This window comes from Lutra lutra, chromosome 1 (assembly GCF_902655055.1).
Source record: "Lutra lutra chromosome 1, mLutLut1.2, whole genome shotgun sequence".
NCBI lineage: Eukaryota > Metazoa > Chordata > Mammalia > Carnivora > Mustelidae > Lutra > Lutra lutra.
In genome coordinates, this window is record NC_062278.1 from 69,690,133 (window position 1) to 69,717,936 (window position 27,804).

At 39.1% G+C, this 27,804-nt stretch overlaps 2 protein-coding genes across 6 annotated transcripts in view; one reads left to right on the forward strand and one right to left on the reverse strand.

The window, feature by feature from the left end:
* The window catches only part of TFDP2 (transcription factor Dp-2), a 202,032-nt gene extending 177,915 nt beyond the window's left edge, over positions 1-24,117 (reverse strand). For 2 of the 5 annotated variants that reach the window (XM_047726703.1, XM_047726692.1), the window contains exon 1: positions 23,812-24,114. The gene's annotated coding sequence lies outside the window, so the exon portion shown is untranslated. Of the gene's footprint in view, positions 1-23,811 lie in introns of all 5 variants that reach the window. The other 3 variants (XM_047726713.1, XM_047726683.1, XM_047726746.1) reach the window with 3 other exon arrangements.
* LOC125097590 (uncharacterized) lies at positions 23,075-25,502 on the forward strand. The gene is made up of 4 exons (XM_047725416.1): positions 23,075-23,079; positions 23,283-23,418; positions 23,702-24,174; positions 25,339-25,502. Exons 1-4 carry the CDS (start codon positions 23,075-23,077, stop codon positions 25,433-25,435), a joined length of 711 nt encoding a protein of 236 aa, XP_047581372.1. The 3' UTR covers positions 25,436-25,502.
* Positions 25,503-27,804: the final 2,302 nt, after the last annotated feature.

Consider the following 27,804-nt stretch of genomic DNA (forward strand, 5'->3'; position numbering starts at 1 on the left):
TTCTTTTTTTTAAAGATTTTATTCATTTATCTATTTATTTATTTGAGAGAGAGCGAGCGAGTGTGTACGCACACAATTAGGGCAGAGGGAGAGGGACAAGCAGACTCCCAGTTGAGCCGAGAGCCCTATACAGGGCTCAATCCCAGGACCATGAGATCATGACCTGAGCTGAAGGCAGCCACTTAACTGACTGACCCACCCAGGCACCCCTATTTCTCTCTCTTCCTTTTCTTAAAGATTTATTTTTTTAAAGAGAAAGAGCATGCATGCACATGGGAGCAAGTCCAAAGGGTGTAGGAGGAGTAGAATGGCAGGGAGAGGAAGGGGGAAAGAATCTCAAGCAGACCCAGTGCTGAGTGTGGAACCCAACGCAGAGCTTGACGTCACAATCCTGAGATCCTGACCTGAGCTGAAACCAAGAGTCCCACACTTAACAAACTGAGCCACCCACGTGCCCCTTTATTTCTTTATAGAAACTACGTGTGTATCAAAATTGACACTTCAAATCAGTGGCGTATAAGGAGTTTAGGTGGATTATTGAATAAATAGTGTTGAGATAAGAAATAACTGAGTAATCATCTGAAAAAAATTAATTGGAATTATAATTTTCACCTTATTAAAAATAAATTCCAGGGGCATTGGGTTTATAATCTCCATGTGTGCAAAACTTTTCTAACTATGAACCCAAACACAGAAGTCATTAAAGAAAAAAACTGATATGATTGCAACATATGTATATGTATCATTTTACAACATCACTTAAACACCACAATGCAAGTCATAGGAAAAGTCAACTGGCAAAAAAGTATTTGAAATTCACATTACAGAAAAAAAGTTAATTTCTATATTATGAAAGCTCCTGTAAATAAAGAGGACACCAAGAGCCTTAAAAAAAAAAAAATGGCAAAAGGGTATAAAACAAAAAACACAAATGGCTTTTAAACATAAAAAACAGGGACGCCTGGGTGGCTCAGTGGGTTAAAGCCTCTGCCTTCAGCTCAGGTGATGATCTCAGGGTCCTGGGATCGTGCTCCGCAGGGAGCCTGCCTCTCTGCCTACTTGTGATCTCTGTCTCTCAAATAAATAAATAAAATATTTTTTAAAAATAAAATAAAATAAACAAAAAAAACATTAAAAAACAGTTCAACCTCTCTCATAAGAGAAATACAAATAAAGTTGTAATACAGAGGATCAAAAATATTATATTGATATTATAGATCATTTATTATACTGAAATATATATAGGTTATATTGAGTATATTATATTGAGAAGGATGGAGAAAAACAGACTTTTTCATACTTTGCTAGTGCGAGAATAAATAGGTACAATTTTTCTGGCAGGTAATTTCACCATATAAATGAAAATTGTAAATGCATATATCCTGAGTTTTTTTCTATAGAGTAACATGAAAAAATATATATGTATACACACACACAAATACACACACACACACACACACAAGGATACTCACTATGGTATCATTTCAACAGCAAAAAATAAGACAAACCCCAACTGTTTACCAATAGTAGACAGGCTGAAGAAATCATGGCCTAAAAAAAGGAATGAGGGGGGCGCCTGGGTGGCTCAGTGGGTTAAGCCGCTGCCTTCGGCTCAGGTCATGATCCCAGAGTCCTGGGATCGAGTCCCGCATCGGGCTCGCTGCTCAGCAGGAAGCCTGCTTCCCTTCCTCTCTCTCTGCCTGCCTCTCTGCCTACTTGTGATCTCTCTCTGTCAAATAAAAAAAAAAAAAAAAAAAAACTTTAAAACAAGACTGCTACACATTTAAAAAAAAAAAAAAAAAGGAATGAGGGAGCACATGGAGTAGTGATATGGAATGACCTCCAGTGTAAAGTATTCACAGTGAAAAGGGCCAAGTTATAGAGACGTATGTGTGGCATACTAGCATTTTTGGAAAAAGACAATCTCTGAGTCAATGGGACTGGCAGGCTATACAGCAGAATGGAAAGAACACATTCCTTTGACTACAGTATTAAATAACAGTAGGATGACTACTTATACCCTTTACACATTTTGTATTTTACACCTTGAACACAAACTACCTATATAATATACTAACTTTTAAAAATTCTGTATTTATCTTCAAAGAAACAATGCTTCCATTTTCATAAGTAGAAATAATCATCTGCATCATAGAGAAACAGTATGGTTTTCATAATATTTTAGACAGACTCCTCCCTTAGGGAGCTTGAAAAGACATAATTATTATATTGTAATCAAATCCTGTATAAAGAAAGAAAAGTCTTTTTTTTTTTTTTTTTTTACAACAGGATAAAGAACAACTAAACAAGACCAAATTCACTAAATTTGATGACACTCAATCCAAGTTAGCTAGCTAGATCTGGGATTAGAAAATTAGAGAACAGTTTCTTAAAAACCAGAAGATGGCGATATTACCTCGTTAAACTCTCACTCGGTAGGTATCTGTCTCTGACCTTAGTTATTAACAAACCTGATTTTCCTCCTTAGGTCTCTCTCCTTGCCTTCCTGCATTCCCTCCTCTATTTACCTATGCTTCTACTCTTCACCCATGATATGAAACTGAAATAAACAATGGAAAAGGAAGATAAAGAAATTCCTGAATTTATAACAACACTATTTTTAAGTGCATATAACAGAACTGAAATATATTATAAGGTTTTTGTCTTTTAATTTTTTTTTAAGATTTTATTTGTTTATTTGACAGAGAGAGATCACAAGTAAGCAGAGCAGCAGGCAGAGAGAGAGGGGAAAGCAGGCTCCCTGCAGGGCAGAGAGCCCGATGCGGGGCTCGATCCCAGGACCCTGAGATCATGACCCGAGCCAAAGGCAGACTTAACTCACTGAGCCACCCAGGTGCCCCTATTATAACGTTTTTATGGTTAATTATGAACACAGGATTATTTCCGTTTTCTTCTGAAACTACACTAAAATGACGCTAAAGGACTAAAAAAGGACAAGCCCATCAAAAAAACCTTTATTAACATATATATAATGAAAGGAGACCATAGCTGATGAAAGACATAAATAAAGCTTTTTGAAGCTAGCTAGAGGACCACTGAATAGTAACTGGCTTGGTAAAACAGACAAGCCAAACCTGTGTGTGTGAGGGTCGGTGGAGGTATAAAACCAGTAAGAAGCACAACAGAAATGCTCAAGAATTGGAGACATCTGAAGGTAAGAGTCTGGCTTGGGGCTGAAAACAGGAATACTGGTCAAAAGTTTGAATAAGAAAAACTCAGAAATTCTACCATGTAGCCAAGAAACTTCTTCTCCTGCCCCCTAGCAAGAGACAAGTGTTTATATTCTTAACACTAAATCAGACAGGATGTAGAAAGCAGGTACACACAAGGTTGTGTGTCATATCCTAACACAAAGAGGCTAAATGAAGATTTACATACTGAACAGTGGACCCAGCTCTATCCTCCAAATCAGCTTCAGAACAGAGGCCAATCAAGCACACTTCTCCATGGGGAATCTGACCCAAGAGAAAAGACCTGCAATCACTCAATCATGCTGTGTTAAGATTTGCAGTAAACAACTCCCCATAGAGCTTTTTCTACTGCCTTACTCTTTAATCTGAACAGATGGCCAAAGTTTACTGAACAATTGAGAAAAGCCTTGAGTGTGCAATGAAAGACCAAATTAACAAAACAACAGTAGAACAAATTAATAAAAAGTGTAAAAGAAAAAAGGGGAAAAAAGGAAAAGAAGGAAGGGCAGAGAGGGAGAGAGAAAAAAGCAAAATAAAGGTAGGTAGAGCAGTGCCTGGGTGGCTCAAGAAGTGCCTGCCTTTGCCTCAGGTCATGATCTCAGGGTCCTAGGATCCCTCCTGCATGCAGCTCCTCAGCAGGAAGTCTCCTTCTCCCTCTCCCTCTGTGTGTTCCTTCATGCTCACCCTAATCCAATAAATAAGTCAAATATTTTTTAATTTTTATTTTTTAAAGCTTTTAAAAATTTTTTTATTTATTTGACAGAAAGAGCAGGCACAAGGACAAGCAGGGGGAGTGTCAGGCAGAGTGAGAGAGAGAAGCACGCTCCCCATTGAGCAAGGACCCACCCTCACCCCCAATCTGGGGCTCAATTCCAGAACCCTGGGATCATGACCCAAGCAAAAGGCAGACGATTAACTGACTGAGCCACCCAGAACCCCCCCCCTTTTTTTTAAGATAGGTCGGAAACCTATCAAAACACAAAGTAGAGCAAAAAGTTAAAAATTAAGAACACCAATCCAGAATGCCCAACTACAAATTACAGAAAAGGAAAAGAGGAAAAAAGGAAAGAAACTATACAAAAGTATGACATTTCTGTTTCTAGCAACACAGTGAAATAAATGATCTCTAAACTTTAACAAAAGATCTAGAAATGGAGAAATTAAATATTCTCTCAAACACTGAGCTCACAAAAAAACAAAGCTTTCAGCCGCCATGGAGGAATTTTTCAACATTAACCAAAACTCAGCTTTTAATGGCTCTACAGTGACAACAGACAAGGCCTTGGGAACTACATGAAGTTAAGAATTGGAAATGAGGCTCCCCACCCCCTTTCATACATTCTCAGTCAAAGGATGGACTAGGGAGAGGGGAAAATCAACCAACATTTAAGAAAAGACAAGAAAATGTCTCCCTCTAGCTCTGGACTATAGGAATCAGGAGAATAAAAAGATTTAAAAAGACTCAGATTCAGATATCACAATGACCTCCAATTAAAAACAAAACAAAAACCATTCACCTAGACTCCACAAAACATTAAAAAGAAAGAGATCCTAAGAGCAGATAATCGTATCAAAAGTATAAGCAAAAAAAAAGAAAAAAGCAATAGGGTTTAAGGAAAAAAAATTTTAATTTCATGCACCAAAAAACATTATCTGCAAAGTAAAATGGCCACCCCAGAATGGGAGAAAATATCTGTAAATCATATATTTAAGGGATCAAAACCCAAAATATACGGAGAACACCTAAAATGCAACAACTAAAAAACAAACAATCTGATTCAAAAATGAACAAAGGACTTGTATAGACCTCCAAAGAAGATATACAAATTGTCAAGCACATAAAAAGACACTCAGCATCACTAATCATTAAAGAAATGCAAAATAAAACCATGGTGAGGTACCACCCTCATACCCATTAGGGTGACCACTTTAAAAAAAAAAAAGGAAACAACACAGAAAGTATTGTGAGGATGTAAAAAAAAAAAACAAACCTGGAACTCTTCTGCACTACTGGTAGGAATACAAAATGGTCTCTAGAAAACAGTATGGAAGTTCCTCAAAAAAAGAGAAGTAGGATTATATGATCCAGCAATCCCACTTCTGGGTTTATACTCAAAAAAACTGAAAGCAGGGTCTCACAAAGATATTTGCATACCCATGCTCACAACAGCATTCAAAGTAGCTAAAATTTGGAAGTAACCCAGGTGTCCATCAAAAGATAAATGGGGGGCGCCTCGGTGGCTCAGTGGGTTAAAGCCTCTGCCTTCGGCCCAGGTCATGATCCCAGGGTCCTGGGATCAAGCCCCACATCGGGCTGTCAGCTCCGCAGGGAGCCTGCTTCATCTTCTCTCTCTCTCTCTGCCTGCCTCTCTGCCTACTTGTGATCTCTGTCTGTCAAATAAATAAATAAAATCTTTTAAAAAAAAAAAGATAAATGGTCAAACAAATTGTGGCAGATCGCTATGATGAGAATATTATTCAGCCTTTAAAAAGAAGGAAATTCTGTCACGTGCTACAACATGTATGAACCTTGAAGACACTACACCAAGTGAAATAAGCCAGTCACAAAAGACATACACTGTATGATTCTACTTACAGGACTTACATGACTATTCAAAGTAGTCAAAATCATAAAAGTAGAATAGAGGTTGTTGGGGGCAAAGGGGAGGGGAGAATGGGGAGATACTGTTTAATGAGAAAAGAGTTTCAATTTTTCAAGATGAACAGTTCTGGAGATGGTGGTGATTGTAGCACAACAGTATGAATGTACTTAACACTGAACTAACTGTACACTTAAAAATGGCTAAGATCAGGGGCATCTGGGTGGCTCAGTGGGTTAAAGCCTCTGCCTTCGGCTCACGTCATGATCTCAGGGTCCTGGGATTGAGCGCTGCGTCAGGCTCTCTGCTCCGCAGGGAGCCTGCTTCCCTTCCTCTCTCTCTGCCTGCCTCTCTGCCTACTTGTGATCTCTGTCTGTCAAATGAATAAATAAAATCTTTAAAAAAATGGCTAAGATCATAAACTTTATGTTATGTGTACTTGACCACAATTAAAAAAAAAAAAAAAACTGGAGAAAAATCAGAGAGAAAAACAAAGGAAAGACAACTAGACTGCAGAGGACTTCTAGACAACATTAAAAGCAAAAACACTGTGAAGTAAATTTTTAAGGTGCCAAGTAAGGGAAAATAATAGCCAGCTAGAATTTTAAACTATTTTTCAAAATAAGGGTGAAATAAACACATCTTCAATAGGTTTACCTTTGTAGACATTCAATAAAGAGACATTCAAAAAATATAATTCAGGAAAATGGAAACTAAACTGAAAATGCAAAAGAAAGAGGAACAAAAGAATAAAAAAGAAATGAGTATATATAAATGAACATCATCTGTACAGTAGCTATACTGAATAATTTTAGAAAATGAAAAATGGGGGACAGGAAACAGGAGGAAATACAGCCTGGACAAAAATACTGTGAGAAGGGAGAAGCTTGATCAGAATTAAAGAATTCTATGGGCCTGGTGTTATTTAGGAAATACTGGGTTAAATTAAATATACTCCCTAAAAATATAAAGACAACTACTGAAAGTATAAAACAATCATCAAAAGCACACAGGAAAGAAGAACAGAAGCAGCACAGAAAGATGGGCACCTAGGTGGCTCAGTCAGATGGGTGTCCCAACTCTTTGTTTGAGCTAAGGTCATGTTCTTAAGGTTGTGGGGTTGAGCCCTGCATGGTTCTCAAAGTTCCACAGAGAGTCTGCCTGAGATTCTCCTTCTCCCTCTGCTCTTCCCCCACCTCTAAAAATAAATCTAAAAACAAGCAGCACTGAAAAAGCAGTATACATAGGTAGTAAAAATAAATACAAATTCATAAATAAACTCATTAGTTAAAAGACTTTACACATCAGGCTTAAAATAAACAACAAAATCCAACTGTTCTTTGTAAGAGACATATCAAAAACATACCTTCAGAGAAAGTAACAGAACAAAATCAGAAAGACAATGTGACTCTATAAATAGACAAATGGTCTGTATAAGAGCATTACAGAGGATAAAGAGGATATGATTAAAGGTTCTTTTCAGCAGGAAGACATTCTAAATTTGAAAGTATTTTATAACATAGTCTACAAATGTTAAGGCAAAAAATGACAAACATACAAGTAGAAGCTGAGAAACCTACAATTATACAAGAAGATTTTAACACATATCTCTCAGTAATGATGAGCCAAATAGACAAAAAAGAAAAGTCAGTAAAGGTATATAAAATTTCATCAACAAATTAGTAAGTTTGATCTAAGATACATATATGGAAACCTGTCCCCCAAATTAAAGAATACACATTTCTTCCAAAGAATTCTCTTCTAAACAACACGTTGTTTGATGAGGTCAGCATAACCTTTACACCAAAACCAGGCAAGAACAGAACTAATGTTAAATTACAGTTGAATTTAACTTATGTATAGCAGCAGCAACAATAACAATAAAAATACAAAAACAAAAATCAGTAAGTAGTAGGATTATAATGGTAGAGACAACTCAATAGCAAAGATGAAATACTTAAGAACAGATAACAAGAAATGTAAAAAACTTACACAAGTTTTAGGTATGAACTGAAAACATCTGTCTACACAAAGCCTGTAAATGAATGGTCACAGTAGCATAATTTTAATTATTCACACAGAAAGTGTGAATAAACCCGAATGTTCACCAACTGATGAATGGATAAACTCAACGTGGTACAGTCACACAACAGAGTATTATTTGGCAATAAAAAGGCGATGGAGTACTAATACATTTTACAGAAAGAAAAAACCTACAAAAAACTATGCTAGGTACAAGAAGCCAGTCACAAAAGGTCACATGTTGTATGATTCAATCTACAGGAAATATTCAGAGTAGGAAAATCTATAGAAACATAAAGTAGATATGTTGTCAAGTGCAGGAGAGAGAAGGGGATAGGGAGTACTGCTAATGGATACATCATTTTTTCCTGGGGTGATGAAAATGTTTTGGAATTAGGTAGTAGTGATTGTTGCACATATCTGGAATATATGAAAGATGGCTGAATTGTACAGTTTAAAAGGTAAATTTTTTTGTGAATTATCTCTCTCAATAAAGCTCTTTTAAAAAAAAACCTATTTGAGGAAATTTTTTAAAACTCCTAAAAGACAGTAAAGACATGAACAATGGAAAGATATATCCTGTTCTTGGGTAAGACAACTGCACATTATAAAGATGTAAATTCTCCCTAATTTTACACATTCAATGTAATCCCCCCAAAAATACTAACAAGCCGGGGCGCCTGGGTGGCTCAGTGGGTTAAGCCTCTGCCTTCGGCTCGGGTCATGATCTCAGGGTCCTGGGATCGAGTCCCGCATCGGGCTCTCTGCTCAGCGGGGAGCCTGCTTCCTCCTCTCTCTCTCTGCCTGCCTCTCTGTCTACTTGTGATCTCTCTCTGTCAACTAAATAAATAAAATCTTTTTTTTTTTAAGATTTTTTTTAAAAGATTTTATTTATTTATTTGACAGAGAGAGATCACAAGTAGACAGAGAGGCAGGCAGAGAGAGAGAGGAGGAAGCAGGCTCCCCGCTGAGCAGAGAGCCCGACGCGGGGCTCGATCCCAGGACCCTGAGATCATGACCCGAGCCGAAGGCAGAGGCTTAACCCACTGAGCCACCCAGGCGCCCAATAAATAAAATCTTTAAAAAAAAATACTAACAAGCCATTTTATGAGGTGAGACAAATTGATATTAAAGTTGGTATAGAGGGGCGCCTGGCTGACTCACTCAGCAGAGTATGTGACTTCTGACTTCAGGGTCTTAAGTTCAAGCTCCACAGTGGATATGGAGCCTGCTTAAGAAAAAACAAACAAACAAACAAACAAAAAAAACTGGGGCACCTGGGTGGCTCAGTGAGTTGAGACTCTGCCTTTGGCTGAGGTCACAATCTCAGGGTCCTGGGATCAAGCCCCATATCCAGCTCTCTGCTCAGCAGGGAGCCTGCTTCTCCCTCTGCTTCTGCCTACCTCTCTGCCTACTTGTTATCTCTCTCTGTGTGTCAAATAAATAAATAAAATCTTTTAAATAAAAACTACACAAAATAAAGTTGATATGGAAAACATTCAAGAATAACCAAGAAATTACCAAAAAAAATATGGAAACAGCCTTACCAGACATTAAAAATACTATATAGCTTCTGTAATTAAAATATTGTGGTACAGATGCATGAATAGACTAACAGGTCAGTGACACAATATAGGAAGTCCAGAATTAGACCCAAATATATATGAAAATTTTCTATCTGACAAAGGTGGCATCTCTAATCACTGAGTAAAGGTGGACTTTTTTCCCAGATGACTTTTAAAATTGTGGTAAAATACATATAACATAAAATTTACTATCTTTTTGTTTTCTTTTTTTAAAGTAGCTCCACACCCAACCTGGGCTCATCCCAAGACCAACAGTTGCATGCTCGGGGTCCCTGGGTGGCTCTATCAGCTGAGCATCTAACTCCTGATCCTGGCTCAGGTCTTGATCTTAGGGTTGTGCGTTCAAGCCCCATGCCAGACTTCACTCCAGGTGTGGAGACTACTTAAAAAGTTGCATGCTCTATAAATTGAGCTAGTAAGGTAACCCTAAAACTTAGTGTCTTAACCATTTTTTTAGGGTAGAGTTTAGCAGCATCAAGTATATTCACATTTCATGTAACTAATCTCCAGAACTCTTGTCATCTTGAAAAACAAATTCCATAACCATTAAACAGTTACTCCACATATTCCCATCCTCCAGCTCCTGACAACCACCATTCTACTGTCTCTATGATTCTGACTACTTTAAGTAGAATATAAGTAGAATCATACAGTATTTATCTGTTTGAAACTGGCTTATTTCACTTAGCATAATGTCCTCAGGATTCATCCATGTTATGGTGTGTGTCAGAACTTTCTTCCTTTTTTAAGTCTGAATAATATTTCTTTGTATGTATTTGTCACACTTTGCTTATCCATTCATCTGTTGATGGTCAGTCACATGGGTTGCTTCCACCTTCTGTAAACATGGGTACACAAATACCTCAAGACTCTACTTCTTTTATAAGATTTTATTTGAGAGAAAGAGTCTGTGTGTACATGTATGTGAGCGGAGGGAGGGACAGAGGGAGAGAAAATCTCAAGCAGACTCTGTGCTGATGCAGAGCAGATGCTGAAGCAGACTCAGAGCGTGATGCAGGGAGGGCTCAATCTCATAACCCTAAGATCATAACCTGAACCAAAACCAAAGGTCAAATGCTTAACTGAGCCACCCAGGCACCCCAAAACTCCACTTTTTTTAAGTATATACCCAGAAGTGGAATTGCTGAAACATATGGTAATTCCATTCTTAATTTTCTGAGGAACTTCCAAACCGTTCTCCATGGTAGCTGCTGTTCCATTTCATGTTCCCACCAACACAGTGTACAAGGGTTCCAATTTCTCCACATTCTCGCCAACACTATTTTTTCTCTATTTTTTTATAGGTGCCATCCTAAAAAATGTGAGGTGACTATCTCTTGTGATTTTGATTTGCATTTTCCTAGTAATTAGTGCTTTTGAGCATGTTTTCATATGCTGGTTTGCCATTTGTATATCTTCTTTGGAGAAATGTCTATTCAAGTCCTTTTCCATTTTCAATCAGGTTGGTTAGTTGTTTTTTGGAACAATTTCTATATTCTAGAATTAACTCCTTAAGAGATATATGATTTACAAATCTTCTCCCATTCCACAGGTTGTCTTTTCACTCTGTTGATGGTGTCTTTTGATGCTGATATAGTCCAATTTACCTATTTTTACTTTTGGCACTTATGCTTTTGGTATTAGGTTCAAGAAATCTTTTTTAAAAATATTTATTTATTTATTTATTTGAGAGAGAGAGAGAGAGCAGGAGGGGCAGAGAGAGAGGGAGAAAGAAATCTCAAGCTGACTCCACACTGAGTGCAGAGCCCCATGTAGGGCTCAACCTCAAATCCCTGAGATCATGACCTGAACCAAAATCAAGAATTGACACTTAAACAAGTACCACCTTGGTGCCCCGGTCCAAGAAATCTTTACCAAATCCAATGTCATGAAGTTTCTTCCCTACCTTTTCTTCTAAGAGTTGTGTAGTTTTACTCTTAAATTTAGGTCTCTGATTCATTTTGAGTTAATTTTTGTGTATGGTATAAAGAAAGGTTCATATTCATTCGTTTTCATGTGGATATCCAGTTTTCCCAACATCATTTGTTGAAAAGGCTGCCACTTCCCCATTAAAGGGTCTTGACACCCTTGTTGAAAATCAATTGCCCATATATGCAAGGATTTACTCTGGACCATTATATTCTATTGATTAACTGTCTGATTACTGAAGCTTTGCAATAAGTACTGAAACTGAGAAGGGCGAGTCCTCTAGCTCTGTCCTCTTTTAAGATTGTTTTGGCTATTTAGGGTCCCTTGAGATTCCATATGAATTTGAGGATGGATTTTTCTATTTCCATAAAAAAATCACTGGGATTTTGATAAGGATTGCATTGAATCTGTACATCATTTTGTGTCTTTTAACAATACTAAGTTTTCCAATCCATGACCAGGTTGTCCATTTGTGTCTTCTTTAATTTCTTTCAGCAATGTTTTGTACCTTTCAGTGTACTAGTGTACCAAGTATCTCGTTCTTTTTCATGCTATCCTAAATGGAATTTTCTTAATTTCCTTTTAAATTGTTCACTGTGTTAGTGTACAGAAATGCAACTGATTTTTGTGTGGTGATTTTTTATCCTGCAACTCTGCTGAACTTATCAGTTTTAACAGGTTTTTGTATGCAAAATCTTTAGGATTTTCTACATATAATATCTTATTATCTAATAACAGAGGCCATTTTGCTTCTTTTTTCCAATTTAGATGCCTTTTATTTCTTTCTCTTGCCTAATTGCTCTAGCTAGAAATTCCAGTACTATGTTAAACAGAAGTGGTAAATGCAGACATCCCTGTCTTATTCCCAAACTTAAAAGAAAAGCTTTTATTTAAGATTTATTTGAAAGAGAGAGAGAAACAGACAGAGGGCACACACGCTGCACAGGCAGAGGGGCAGAGGGAAAGAATCCCAGGCAGACTCTCTGCCTAGCACAGAGCCTGCTGTAGGGCTCAATTCCATGACCCCGAGATCACAACCCAAGCCGAAATCAAGAGTCTGACGTCCAACTGACTGAGCCACCAGGTGCCTCTAGAAGAAAAGCTTTTAGTCTTTCACCACAGAGTATGATGTTAGCTGTGGGCTTTCCATATATGGCCTTTATTATGTCGAGGTAGCTTTGTTCTGTTCTTAGTTTGTCGAGTGTTTTTGTCATAAAAGAGTGCTGGATTCCCTCAAATGCTTTTCTGTACCAGTTAAAAAGATGAACTTTTTAATAAAAAGTGCTAGGTAGTCACTTTGAAAAAGATAAAATTAGAGCCATATCTCACTCCATATGCAAGAATAAATTCCTAAGGATTAAAGATCTGGATGTAAAAAAATGAAGGCAGGCATCCATCAACTTAACCTAGTGGCCAAGTAAACATCACTAATGATAAAATATTTTGACATGATGAACCCTTTGACATGATGTTCTGTGAAAGAAAGACACATTATTCTTTGTGGTATTTTTACCAAAAATGCATAACTGCACTTCTATGAGACAACAATGGACAAACCCAAATAGAGGACATTCTGAAAAATACATAATCAGTACTCTTCAAAAGTGTCAAAGTCATGCAACAAAGAAAAACTGAAGACTGTGAGGCAAAAGAGAAGACTAAATAGAAATAACAACTAAATGCAATGTGGGGGGCAACTCTCTTCAGTCCCCTCCCTCTTCGGGAGCTTTGTACTATCATTCAATAAACTTTGTACTGTGGCTCAATAAAAAATAAAAAATAACAAAAAATGCAATATGGGAACCTGCACAGGATCTTGGACCAGGAAATGTCATTAGTGAAAAAACTGATGAAATTCAAATATGGTCTGTAGTTTAGCTAACAATATCATACCAATGTTAGTTTCTAACTCTCAATAATTATACTACAATTATATAAAATGTTAACATTAGGGGAAATGGGCTGAGGGACATAATTAAACTCTCTGTACAACTTTTACAACTTTCCTATAGTTCTAAAATTAGTTCAAAATAGAAAGTTTTTTTTTAAAGAAACAGGGCAATAATTATACCATTAAGAGTGATAATCATCAAAAGGACTAAAAGTAGATGTGGTTATGGTTATTTACCAATCCATGCTCTTAGAAGTTAGGGTAGTTCTCTAGAAGCATTCATGACTGCAAAGGGATTTTATGGTGCTGGTAATGGTCTGTTTCTGGATCTAGGGTGCTGGTTATACAGCTGTTATTTAGTTAGTGAAAATCTGTGGAATTTTAAAAATCTACCACTTTTCAATAAAAAGTGCAGTTTAAAAAAAAAAAAAAAAAACCATGAGTTTAACTCTGGAGAATGGGACTAAAAATATAAAGAGAGTCTTTCTCTTAAAAAATTTTAAAATTGGGGCACCTGGGTGGTTCAGTCATTAGGCAGCTGCCTTTAGCTCCAATCATAATCCCAAGGTCCTGGGATCGAGCCCCCCACTGGACTTCCTCCCCACTCTGCCGCAAGCCTGCTTCTCCCTCTCTCACTCCCCCTGCTTGTGTTCCCTCTCTTGCTGTCTCTCTCTGTCACATAAATAAATAAAATCTTAAAAAAAAAAAAAGAAAAATTTTAAATTGGTAACAGCCAAATATTAATACAAGAAGCCAAAAAGACAAACCTGCGACCCTAAGCCCAGAAGAATCCAGAAAGCACAACTGGCCTACTTTATTTCCTTATTCTTACCTACCTGATCTCCTGGAGCACACTCTTAAGACAAAGAATAGATAAAATAGGAAGTGTCTTAATGGGGAATATTGGATACAGTAAGATTCACACACAGTAACCACTAGAAAACGTAAACTGTGAGAACTTCCAATCCAGGACATAGAAATAATACCAAATACAGACTGGTTACTTAAAATAGATGTAGATTAACTACGTAAAATTCATCAAAACTGCTTTAGCCACAACACAAAAAACTGCTTCATATTCTGCCTATTGTTCTAGGAAGCCTAATAAATAACTAGATGCTGGGCTGAGAATTATTATTCTACCCTTGAGGTAGTTAAGACGATAAAAAAAATAATCAGAGAAAGTTTCATGTAAAAGTAAATCAAATTAATGTAATAGTTTTCTGTTTTCTTTGAAGGCCAATCTGAGTCAAACTGTTTGTTTCCAGAGTGAAAGACTGGAGTGAGTTTTACAGAAACAGAAATAAGTACTAAATAAGTCAGAGAGTTCCCATATTAAGATACACAGATAGCCAGTCTGAGTTCCCTTCAGCAGCTTGATCGAATGCTTCAATATATGCCTAGAATTAAAGGCGAAGAGGGAAAAAAAAATCATTCTGTGCTAAATATTCTACTTTGATGAAGATATGCACCATCAATCTTACTTTTAAATACACTTACTTTCTTGTTACCTATTCAATTTCCCAGACATAAACTGAACTGGCCACTGCATCTGTGACTGTGAAATACATCATACTCCTGCTCTGTGACTAACACTAAACACTGCCACTGTTATCTGCAATTATATTTTTATTCTTCTTACTTTCTGGAAACACTTTTAGCCTTTTTCTCTTCTTTCATCCCAACATCAAGACTTTACATCACTTCATTAAATTCATTTTTCTTTTAGGCTACATATATTTAATTTTTGAACAATTCAAAAGGACATGTGACACATAATATAGACCTTACAATAACATAAAATTATTCATGTAACAAAGAAGTTAGGTTAATGCCTTATCTAAGTATGTACTTATTTTTATTTGCAGCAAACCCATCAGTATAATAGATTCACACAGTTCATAATCATGATTTAACCAATTAACTGAAATACAGCTGAATCTAAGATAGCACATACATTACACAGAAACTGTCTATTTTTTAAGTTAGTAAACAGTGATGCAGTGAAATTATCAGTCAAAAACAATGGCTAATTTTTAAGTTACTCACTCACCTATATTTGGATGAATTCACAACACTCCAGAAAAACAGAAACTCTACTGGAAAGACCAATGAGGAAGAAGCTATAAAAACCGTTGGGTTGGGACGCCTGGGTGGCTCAGTTGGTTAAGCGGCTGCCTTCGGCTCAGGTCATGATCCCAGCGTCCTGGGATCGAGTCCCACATCGGGCTCCTTCCTGGGCAGGGAACCTGCTTCTCCCTCTGCCTCTGCCTGCCTCTCTGTCTGCCTGTGCTCGCTCGCTCTCACTCCCTCTGTCCCTGACAAATAAATAAATAAAATCTTTAAAAAAAAAAAAAAAAAAAAAAAAACCGTTGGGTTCTAAGATGAATGTTCAAGTCCTAGGACAGTATTTTAGTAAGGCAACATAGTGAACTGACTAGCACTAGAGTCATAGAGATTCATGTTTCAGCCCTAGCTCTGCCATTACTGCCTTTCTGATCCCAGTAAAGTAACTTGTGTCCTTATCTGTAAAATGAAAGGCATTAAACATATGTCCTACACTTTGGGGGAGAATTAAGTGAGATCCTTGTCACATAGTAGGTGCTGGGTAAAGTAAGCCATTATAAATTCATAATGAATACAAAATATTCAGACCGTGGATCTTTATCTTCTTACTTAATCCTAGAAAATATATTGCGATCTTTTACATTTTGCAGATTATGGAGGAATGGCCTTATAAACAGGATTTCATTTTTTTCAATGAGCTGCTTATATCAATAAGATCTCTTATTTTCTTTACTAGATCTCTCTTACATCTCTCTTAGAATTTCTTTGTTATGAGGAAGAAGTGTTCTGTTTGCAGTGACCCCTTCCTAAAAAGTCATTTACTTAATATTAATTTCACATGTCTTTGCTTAGCATTTCAGTTTCTTGAAACTTATCACTTAATGTCAAAAGAGGAAATTCAATTGTTTTGAACTCGTTCCCAACTTCAACTCGTCTACAAAACTAGTAACTCAAAACAGATCTTCCTTAGAATTGTAGTATCTAACAGTCCTGATTATCCCAAGATTACCACTGGATCTGATACACTAACAATAAAAGAAAATAATTCGATTCAGGAAGAGAGAATACTTGAGTAGCTATTTTTACAATAACTGTGATATAGTATGTCTGGAATAGTATGAATTTAATGGCAAGTTTAGTCAGAATGTTAACATTAGAAAATATTTTACTGCTTTTCATACATAATGATCTTATTTTTCACACTGATTTTCAGTTTATTTCTTGCAATGCCTGCACAGCTAATACATTCTGTTGCCTATAAATACTGATTTGTCCAACTTAAAAATACGTAATCATTATGCTCACAAAATTTTCTACTTATAAAGATATTATTGCTTAAAAATATTAATTAGTGCAGAATTACTTATCTGACAGGTTTTCCAAATAGTTACTAACCTAAAAGTCACTTTATTGACCACCATTTGTTAGTTGTATGTGTTCTGAGCGAAACTGCTTATCACCACCACCTTTCTCTCCTTTGAACAGCATTTAATAAATCCTTTTCTTTTATAGGTTGTTTTATATTACCATCACAATTTCAAGGATGCTGTGAAGAAAAACTTAACAAATTGATTTTTAAGTGTCCACTCTCATGTGAACTATAAAAGAGAAGTTAGTGCCTCCAGTATTTTGGTTTTTTGGTTTTTCTGAAGGCAGCAGCTCATTGTGTCCTTCAAACAATGGAGCCTTTGAGAAAGTGGGAATAGGTTTACAGAACTACTTTTATGCTTTTATTTATTGTAAATTTTCACTTTTATTTACCTTTTTATTGAAGTATAGTTGACACAATGTTAGAGTAGTTTCAGGTGTATAACATCGTGACCCAACATCTCTATACATCATGCTATGCTCACCACAAGTGCAGCTACCATCTGTCACCATACGACACTATTATACTTCCACTGACCATAATGTCTCTGCTGTACCTTCATCCCCATGACTTACTCATTCCATAACTAGAGGCCTGTACCTCCCACCCCCCGTTGCACAGCTTTCTGCCCAGGCTCCCAGCCCCCTTCGGCTTCTAGTTTCGATTAAACATTTTATGTTGGCAGTTTTGAAACATGTACTATTTTCCCACATTTATAGGTTTGCTATTTTACAATTTGATTTAACTTAACTAGGACTGAAGTGGTCCCCTTAACAAACTCATTCTTCAGTAATAACATACTTAGCTCTTTTTTAAAGTAACACAAAATCTGTTAAAAATTATTATGTTTTTGGGGCGCCTAGGTGGCTCAGTGGGTTAAAGCCTCTGCCTTCGGCTCGGGTCATGATCCCAGGGTCCTGGGATCGAGCCCCGCAGCGGGCTCTCTGCTCAGCAGGCAGCCTGCTTCCCTTCCTCTCTCTCTGCCTACTTGTGATCTCTGTCAAATAAATAAATAAAATCTTTTTTAAAAAAAATTATGTTTTTGAGTGTTAAAAAAAAAAAAAAGATTTTTCATTCTCCAAATCCTTTCCTCTATTCTATCTTTCCCTGCACTAGCTTCCCCCCCGCACCCCCAGAGCAAGAGAAAGCTTAAGCAGGGTTGGGGTGGGGGGCAGGGGCGGAGGGAGAGAGAAAATCTTAAACAGGCTCCATGCCCAGCACAGAGAGAGTGGAGCACAGACTGAACCCGCAGGGGTTGGATATTACAACCCTGAGATCACGACCTGAGTCAAAATCAAGAATGGGACGCTTAACTGACTGAGCCACCCAGGCACCCCTCCCTGAACTTAGAATTTTTGAAGGGCTAAAGTTATGTAATGTTCCTTTGTCAACTCAGTGCCTCACAGAGTGCCTGTAACATAGTAAGCACTCCATTATCTGTCTACAGAGTGACTCACAGCAAAGACCAGCTGGTGGGAGTCACCGTCTCTCCATGCTTATCTGACTGATGGTTCCTATTATCCCTAAGAATGAGGAAGGTTAAAGGGGTGAGGTGGTAAGGGGCTTGAATTTAAAAGGACAGTAAACAGAAAAACTAAGGGAGATGGAAAGTACTGAAAATTAAACATCTAATTAAATCATTACAGATTATTCCAATGGGGAAGAAAAGATTTTAAAGAAATCCACAGATTTTAAAAACAAAGATGACTCTGGCTGTAATGCTTAAGCATTAAAAACAGAAAAAGATTAGAGGGTAGGTCAACGGGAAGCTATTACTACAGGCAAGAGAAGAAAGGAGGGAGGCCCAGACTATGTTAACAGTAGGAACAGAGAAACACAGATGAGGATTACCTTTTTGCTTTAGGCATCCCTATTAAGAAAATTCTCTCAGATTGCATGGGGTGAAACAAACACTGGTATTCTGTGTAAAAGGGCATTTAATAAATTTAATCAATGAATTAATGAAAACCAAAGCTCAACATAAATAAGAAGATTACAGAGAATTCCTAACTGTTCCAAGTAAACCTTCAAAAAGGTATGCAGCTCCAGATGGAATTTCCACACAGCTGTTGGCAACTGTTCAGAAACTATGGCAGGCAGGAGAGGTTGCCATAAGGCTAAAGACAGGATATGCAGTACTGCTATTCAAAAAAAGGAGTGGGGCACCTGGGTGGCTCAGTCAGTTAAGCATCTGACTCTTCATCTCAGCTCAGGTCTTGATCTCAGGGTCCTAAGTCTGAGACCTGCTTTGGCTCCACACTGGGTGTGAAGCCTACGTAAGGAAAAAAAAAGAGAGAGAGAGAGAGAGACAGAAGATTCTGTCAACCTTTTTTCTTTAGATTGTATTTATTTATTTGACAGAGAGAAAGGGATCACAAGTAGGCAGAGAGGCAGAGAGAGAGGGGGAAGCAGGCTCCCTGCTGAACACAGAACCCTATCCCAGGATCCTGAGATCATGACCTGAGCCAAAGGCAGAGGCTTAACCCCCTGAGCCACCCAGGCGCCCCTCCTGTCAACCTTCTTGAAGTTTAATGTAAGTCTAGCCAGGATTCTAGAATCATTACTGAGTTAAGTCTGTGAACATAGAAAAGGTAGTAACCAACACACATTACTATATATTTATACTGTCCAATGTAGTGTTAATTAGGGACATATAATGACAGAGAACTGGCTCTTTTCCTGACAGTTACTGAAGTGACAGGATTTTTTAGTAGTATATAGAGTCATCTGGTAGGATTTTTTTTTTTAAATGAAGTACATAAAGTTATCCGGGTTTTAGGAAGACAATTGTTAAAGTTTCTTGTATATTTCTTGTGAAAAATTGGAAATATTTGAGGTGAATAATGCTAAATTAGCGGGATTTCTAACTGAACAACTTGAGCCAAAGAATTGAGTTTTTCTAATCAACCTTAAAAGAGGTCTCTAGCAGAGCCAACCTCTGTTCTTAGCCCTGCCTAGTCAACATTTTAGTAAGATATGCATGAAGGCAATGTCAGCATTATCAAACGTATAGTTTATCAAATCTATGGTTAAATAAATAAGCCCATATTTATCATATGACCAAATCAGTTTTTTTTTTTAATTCAACAGAATGGAACCAATCTGACAAGATAAAATTTAATATGGATAAATATAAAGTTCTACCCCCCAAAAAAATCCTATTAAAGAACTGGGAGAACACAGACAAACAACTCAAGAATTTTAGTTGACTACAAAATCAGTAATAATGGGTAATGTATACAGCACTTAAATGCTAAGTGCCATCCTAAATGCTTTACATAAGGTGTTCAATTACAATCCTATGAGACAGGTACTACTATAAACCCCCTTTTAGGAGGGGCCCTGGGTGGCTCAGTTATTAAGTGTCTGCCTTCAGCTCAGGTCATGATCTCGGGATCCTGGGATCAAGTGGCGCCCCGGGCTCCCTGCTCTGTGAGCCTGCTTCTCCTTCTCCCTGCAACTCCCCCTGCTATGCTCTCTCTCTGCCAAATAAATAAATAAAGCCTTTTTTAAAATGCAGTAAATTAAAAAAAAAAAAATTTACAGATGAGAAAACTGCAGCCCAAAAAATGTTTACATAATTTACCCAAGGTCACCCAGCTGATAAGCTGTAGAGCTAGGATTTAAACCCAAGCAGGCTAGCTCCAGAGTCTGTCTTCTTAGCCAGGACATTATTATGAATTAACAGGGCAATATGGTTGCCAAAGAAGCAAATCTTTTCTTAAAGTACACGTTTTAAAATCAGAGAGGTAACTTATGGTCTTCTCTACTGGTTAATATCTGTGGGTACCACATTTTAAGAAGAGTATGGATGAACTGAAAAAAATGCACATATAAGCCATCAGTAATGGAAAGAGCCTCAAATCAAAACACTAAAATCATCAGAAGAGGTTAAAGATGGAGAATATTTTGTCTAGAGAAGAATTAATGGAATATAATAAGTATCTTAAAATATCTGAAAACCTACTTATGGAAAAGACAGAACAAAAACTAGTGAGGATGGAATTTCTGGTTCAGCAAAGGAAATCATATACCCAAATACTGTATGTCCAAATACCTATGCCTCAGAAACTAGATAACTCCGAATCTTCTCTCCAGAAAAAAATACACAAATGCATATAATTTTGCATCCTGTTCCAAGAATTCATAAATATACTTTTAAATCCGTTCATGCCCCACCCTACAGTAAGATGTCTCAGATCAAAATGGAAAGGATTCAAATATGAAAAGGCAAGTATATATAATAATCTTTTAAATTTATTACAACTTATAATTCTATGACTTAAAAAACTCAACTCTATGCTTTCTAGTTTCTTCTGAGATCCATTACAATACATTTTGCAGTAAGAGTCTAAAATATGACAAAGAAAAAAAGTGAAGTAAAATTTGCCAATTGACATAAACTGTGAGTAAATTTTTAGATAGTATGACTTATTTAACCTTCAAAAGAAACATACTTAAGTTTAAAAATAAGATGCTAGGGACGCCTGGGTGGCTCAGTTGGTTAAGCGGCTGCCTCCGGCTCAGGTCATGATCCCAGCGTCCTGGGATCCAGTCCCACATCGGGCTCCTTGCTTGGCAGGGAGCCTGCTTCTCCCTCTGCCTCTGCCTGCCATTCTGTCCGCCTGTGCTTGCTCGCTCTCTCTCCCTCTGTCCCTGACAAATAAATAAAATAAAATCTTTAAAAAATAAATAAAATAAAAATAAAAATAAGATGCTAATGTACTGTACTACTCAACATCTAGTATAATACCCATATTAAGAATTTCCCTGCTCTGCTTTTATTTTTTTTTATTATTATTTTTTTTTATTTATTTGAGAGAGAGACAGTGAGAGAGAGCATAAGCGAGGAGAAGGTCAGAGAAAGAAGCAGGCTCGCTGTGGAGCCGGGAGCCCGATGCGGGACTCGATCCCGGGACTCCAGGATCATGACCTGAGCTGAAGGCAGTTGTCCAACCAACTGAGCCACCCAGGTGTCCCCCTGCTCTGCTTTTAAAACTTCATTTTAAACTCTCCCTTCTTATCCTTTGTTCTGGGTTAACTGTTAAGACTGACAGACAAAGAAACAATAGACTAGAAGTCAGAATACTTGGGTTCTCATTTACTACCTTTACCATGAATTTAATTTTTGCTTAGTCTGTCTCCTCACTGTGTTCTAAACCTCTCAAATATCTAAAAGGGCTTTAAAATGCTGTGGTGCAATGTGAAGATCATGCATTTTTTATAAAACATAAATTATCAACAGCAAGAAAACAAACCCAGTCTTTCTATCATAAAAAAAAAAAAAAAGCAAAAGTACATTCACATTTCAATACCTAATTCTAAAAAACAATCTTTGAATCCTTTAGGGTATCTTTTAGTGTATAATTTTCATCCACAAATGTTTCTCCCATTAAGGATAAACATCTGTACATCCAATTTCAAGTTGTATTGAGAGCAACTCAGCTCAGATAGTTAAGATTTTTGGCTGCAAGGGAAAAACCTGAAAGTGCCAGTCGGACTACACATTTAAAAAGAGTTGGGGAGAAAGTTATGTGACCGCAGAATATGAAGTATTACACACTTGAAAATTCTGCTTTCCCTCTTAAACAACTAGAAATAAAGAGAACTCAAAACAAAGTCTGGTAAGTGTTGGGCCTTTATTAAATATAGGTGCCACACTGCTGAAACTGCAACTGTACGGCCAGAACAGAGCTAGAGACACCATGTCTGCCAGTAGACTAGACTCTAGTTCCAGGCACAAGATGTTCTAATAAATAACAAAAGCATTCAGAGCCAGTACACAAGGGTGATAGAATCCCAGGTCTACGCGTTTGATTTTTCTCCTGGTGTTATGTGAGAATAGGCACTACTATTAAAGATTGATTATAGTAACAGGATAGAGATAAAGCTTTAGCTATATTATAGGCTAACCAAGGAAATGAGAAAGCAACATGCAATGTCAGATCAACTAAAATTATTTTATATTTCATTTTGAACACAGATTGGGTCAGGACTACAGTGTAAAGAGAACAGATTAGTAACTTTATATTTACTAGGTGAAGATAATTTCAAACCATTACGAGAAAAGAAGAGTGGCCCAGAAAAAAATTAGGCTATAGAAGTCAAATGAAAATATATAAAACTAAGATTTAGGGGAGAATGGGGAAGGAAGAGAATGAGCTACTGACTTACTAAAAAGAGAGCAAATAAGTGGGACAGGGAGTCTGAGCCCTCTGAGATAGAATGAGGAAGAGAAACGTATCAAAGGCTCAAAGGGAGCATCGGCAGTAAATATGAAAAAGGATGAGCCTGTTAACTGTTTCAGAAAAAGAGAAACAACAATGCAGGGCACTTTTCTGAACCGGCATTCATGGTAGACTATAATAAAAATGCCTAACTCATGCAGAGCACTTAATATGCGGTGAGCTAGGTTCCAAATGCGTTCCACAGACTGGTCCATTTGCTCCTCGAAATACCTGGAACAGGCAGTTACTATTTTACAGATTAAGACCCAAGACCACACAATCTAAGGTAACACAAGCTGGTACCAGAGACTGAGCGCTCATCCACTTAGCTAAAGTGTGTTTCGGAGAGCCTACAAAACCTTTACACTTCTCTGTGGAGAGGCGTCTTAGCTCTGGAATCTCTCAAGGGAGTGTGGGCCCCAAAAGCGATCCTCTACTTTAGAGAAAAGTTCCCTTCTGCGGGATATAAGGTTCTCAGAAGCGCAGAACGCTCTGTTAACTCTGAAGTACACCTGGTAAAAACAGATGGAGGCGTGTGAGTCATGAACGGCGGAAAACTCAGAAAACCAGCCTCAGAAGCCATCGCTGTGCCCTGACGACCTGAACAGACCGAGAAAGTAGAGAGCAGCACTCCCTCTCTCCCACGAGGCGTGACACGGGGACCGGGCCTCCTCCCAATGTGCTGGGGGGGGGGGGGGGCTCTCGGGTTTCCGACTCTCCCCCCGCCCCCCCCCCCGACACTTAGGGGTTACTCGGCCAGGCCTAAGCGAACGCATGGGAACAAATAGATGGGACTAGCGGTACCGAGGGGGCCCCGACGCACAGGGAGGGAAACCTGCCCGGGAACACGAGGGGCCGGGTCCAGAGGCCCTCGACACGCGGCCCCGAGCCCGAGCCCCGGACCTTACCGCCGCTGGGCTGCAGAGGACGAGGCTGCCACTCAGGGCGGTTCTTCCGAGCCTGGGGCGCGGCTTTGGCGCCGCCGTTCCTGTGGCGCCCGCGCTTGGCGGCGGCCGAGTCCCGGCGGACTCACACTGGGGGAAGGGGTGGGAGATCCGCGGCCTGCCCGGCGAGGCCCTGGAGTTCGAGGCCGGGGGACGCCGACCGTGCATGCGCCCGCGAGGCAGCCCAAAAAGGAAGGGTCAGAGCGCGCCCGCGTGCCGAGAAGCAGCGGCGGCTGCAGGCAGTCTCACCGACTGCCTCGTCTGCCCTCACCCAACCCAGCCGCGGCCCCGCTTCCCCCGCGCAAGCTTTGGCGGCGGAGCAGCACGGTGAGCTCCGATTGGCTCTCGGGATGGGTGACGTAAGGCGCCGCTCCCCACGGATTGGCCAGGTCGGCGGTGCGTGCAGGGAGTAAACAAACCCCGCCCCCAGGCCTCCCAAAGAGAGGAGGGGGCGGTGAGGTGAAGGGGCGGGACCTGAAGCGCTCAGCCCAGGTCTCCCCAGTTGCTTGCAGGAGCTTCTCAGTGGGTACCTCGCGGTGACCGGAGCAGTCCGCTTTCCAGCTGCCTGCGGTGCGGGCTGCAGGCCTGAGGCCTAAAATTTATAGACACGCCCATTCCCCGTCCCTTACCCCGGGCTCGGGTCGGAATATTCACTTTTCCATCCAACCCCATCCCCCAGAACCGAAGCAGGAAGACACTATCTCTCTTGGGAGAAAAGGAACTAAGGCGGTTGCATCTGGGTCCCCAGGCCTTTGATGGGTCGCCCCCGGAGAGCAGCGGGGAGGAACGTGGGGACAAGTGACTTTGAGGCCACGTGTGGGCCGCCCCGTAATTAATTATCCGGACAATGGGTTACAGACCACTGGGGATGTGGTTCTTCAATACTCAGGCAAATAAGATCCAAACCAGGCCAGGTCACCATGTCCTTTAGAAGCTGAAGAGAAAATTGGGGCCCACACCACCAAATACCTATCCATTTTGTTCAAAAGTAAAACATTTTGTCTCTTCAGTGCCTATGTGAAAAATCACATATGAGCTTACATTCTGGAGGGTGGAAAAGAAAATATGCAAAAGAAATAAGCAAAATGTAAACTATCACGTGACAGGTGCTATGGGGGAGAGGGATGAGCGGAAAGATCTTTGAGGGATGGCTTGTATTAAATAGGGTGCTCAGGGAAGGCGACAGAAAAGATGCCATTTAAGGAAATATCAAAAGGAGGTGAGGGAGGTGAGAGAGCACCTTTGGACTTTTCTCCAGGGGCGGGTGAGGGTGGGGTGGGGGGGTCGAGAACAATTTCTGCATAATTGTACATAGATAAACTCCTAGGAGTTCAAGAATGCCAAATGCAGTATTCTTTGGAATGATTCTAAAATGCAAAAGCCCCAGTGGAGAGATTACCATGCTTTTTCCAGTAACAAATCAATGGTATTTATTAAGTTTCCACAGAAATTTTGTTAAGATTTCAAGTTAACGAATTCTTTTCACTCTAGGCACAACGAAACAAAAATGGGCAAGACAGAAAAAAAAAAAAAAAAACAAAACCTCCACTCTCAAGAAACTCCGTCTAGCAGGAGAAATGGATTGTAAACCACTTCAGTACAATGTGTAAACAACCATGACAGACACACAGAGCACTTGCACCAATCTGGGTAAGACAGATAGTTGTTATTAAGTAGCTGTAACTCTCTCAGGATCTCATCTATAAAAAAAACTCCATGCTTAATTTTGGAGGAGGGCTATGGCTGTCAGTGATTCTCTAACCTCTTTACCAAGTTTCAAAGATGGGAGTCTGAAGACAAAATTAAGTTGAACCATATGAATTGCTAATATTTGGCAATATTCATATGGCTCAATTTACTCTCTTGCAGAGTTAATATGAGGATTTTGCTCTGTAATATACATATAGTAAGTGTTCAATAAATGATTGCAATTATGTTTAGATAATACTGCTTTTGAAAAAATGGATTTAAAAATCAATGTTTCATAACACCTTCCAACACCGTGAAGTAAAATGGGCAGTGAAAGTTTCAAATTTTCCATATACTGGTTTGATCTAGCTGTGAATTTCCATGACCTAATCAGGGTATGCTGTAAAAGACACTAAATGCTAGTTTCACAGCAGGCCAAGAAATTCAGAATAAGGAACAGCTTGGTTTTAAAGCCAAAAACTGAAAATTCTCCAGAACAGAATAAATTGTCAAGTTGCTTCAGGGAGGAAAATTCATGTAAATCAATTTTTCGTTCCCACTCACAGTTCCAATTTAGCAATTTGCACAACACTCAGCTCTCTTCCTTCTCATTTCCCCATTAAGGAATCTTATTTCCTTTGGAAAGGAAAGGAAAGTTTCCAGTATCTCCCATGCCAGAGAGTAGTTGTCTGAGATATGACAGAACACACACTGATTCTGCAAACACTTATTAAGTACTTATTGTATGCCAAGAACAGTGCAAGTCATGGGATATACACATATAAATGTCCAAAGAACACTCATGGGTATTCCTTGTGCTTGGAATAATCCCCCAGTGCACCCACATCTCACGTACATGTGCCTTCTGAGATTACTTTCTTTTCTAAAGCTTTCTCTGCCTCCCCATCTCCAGCTCTTTTCCCATTAAACTGTGTCTTTTAAACAGACTCCAATTACTCATTTAGTATCTGTATCTTGTAAACTCCTTGATATTCTGAGCCATGCCATCTTATTCACTTACCGTATCCTCAGCGCTTAAGAGAAGCTCAGTAAGTTTTTTTTTTAAAGATTTTATTTATTCATTTTACAGACAGAGATCACAAGTAGGCAGAGAGGCAGGCAGAGAGAGAGAGGAGGAAGCAGGCTCCCTGCTGAGCAGAGAGCCCGACGTGGGGCTCGATCCCAGGACCCTGGGACCATGACCCGAGCCGAAGGCAGAGGCTTTAACCCACTGAGCCACCCAGGCGCCCCGCTCAGTAAGTTTTTATTGAATGGATAAGCCACAGCCCTGTACAGTTGGAAAGAGGAGAGAAGCATAAATAAATAAAGTCTCTACTTATAAATATGTGGGCCAAAAAAGAGAGGGCCATGGAAGACACAGATCTGCTACAGTTAAACCGGAGGAACTTGCATGTGCTTCCTCCTCTCCTGCTTTCTGCAGGCCCAGCCAAAGGACTTCTGGACTAGTGCCTCTCAAGCTTTCATGTGCACAGGAACCACCCTGAGATCTTATTAAAATTCTGACTCTGAATCAGTAGGTCTGAGGTGGGGTGTAGAGGCTGCATTTCCAATCAGCTCCCACCTGGTGCTGGTGCTTCCACACCAAACACCACACTTTTGAGTAACAGGTTCTTGTTTGTTTGTTTGTTTGTTTGTTTGTTTGATTTATTTCTTTATTTATTTATTTGACAGAGAGAGCACAAGCATGGGGAGCAGCAGGTAGAGGGAGAAGCAGACTCCCTGCCAAGCAGGGAGCCTGATGTGGGGCTCGATCCCACGACTCTGGGATCATGACCTGAGCTAAAGGCAGTTGCTCAACCAACTGAGAGCCACTCAGGCGACCCTCTTTTTTTTTTTAAGCATCCTGTTGTCACACCTAATCAATCATCCAGTGACTGACAGAAGAAAAACCACTTAAAAGGAAAATGTGTTAAATCAAGGCCTTGTCTTCCAGAGACTGTCCTCTAAGCTTTGGAATTTCCTCAGCCAGGGGCACAGCCTTCTCCTGAGCTCATTTCTGGAATGACTTACTTGGTTTGGCCAGTGAAAGGATTTCATAGTCACCCTTAATAAAACTAATTTCTTAATATCAAACCTAAAATCTTTTGATGATATTTTATTCATTCTGAAAACATAAGTGTGAAATATAAGGAATAATGATAACTCCTTAAGTACCAGCATGAGAAACATACGATTAACATCAACGGAGCTCTGTGTGAGCCTCTCCAGTGTAACCCTCGGCCTTTCCCTGACCTGCCCCATAATAAC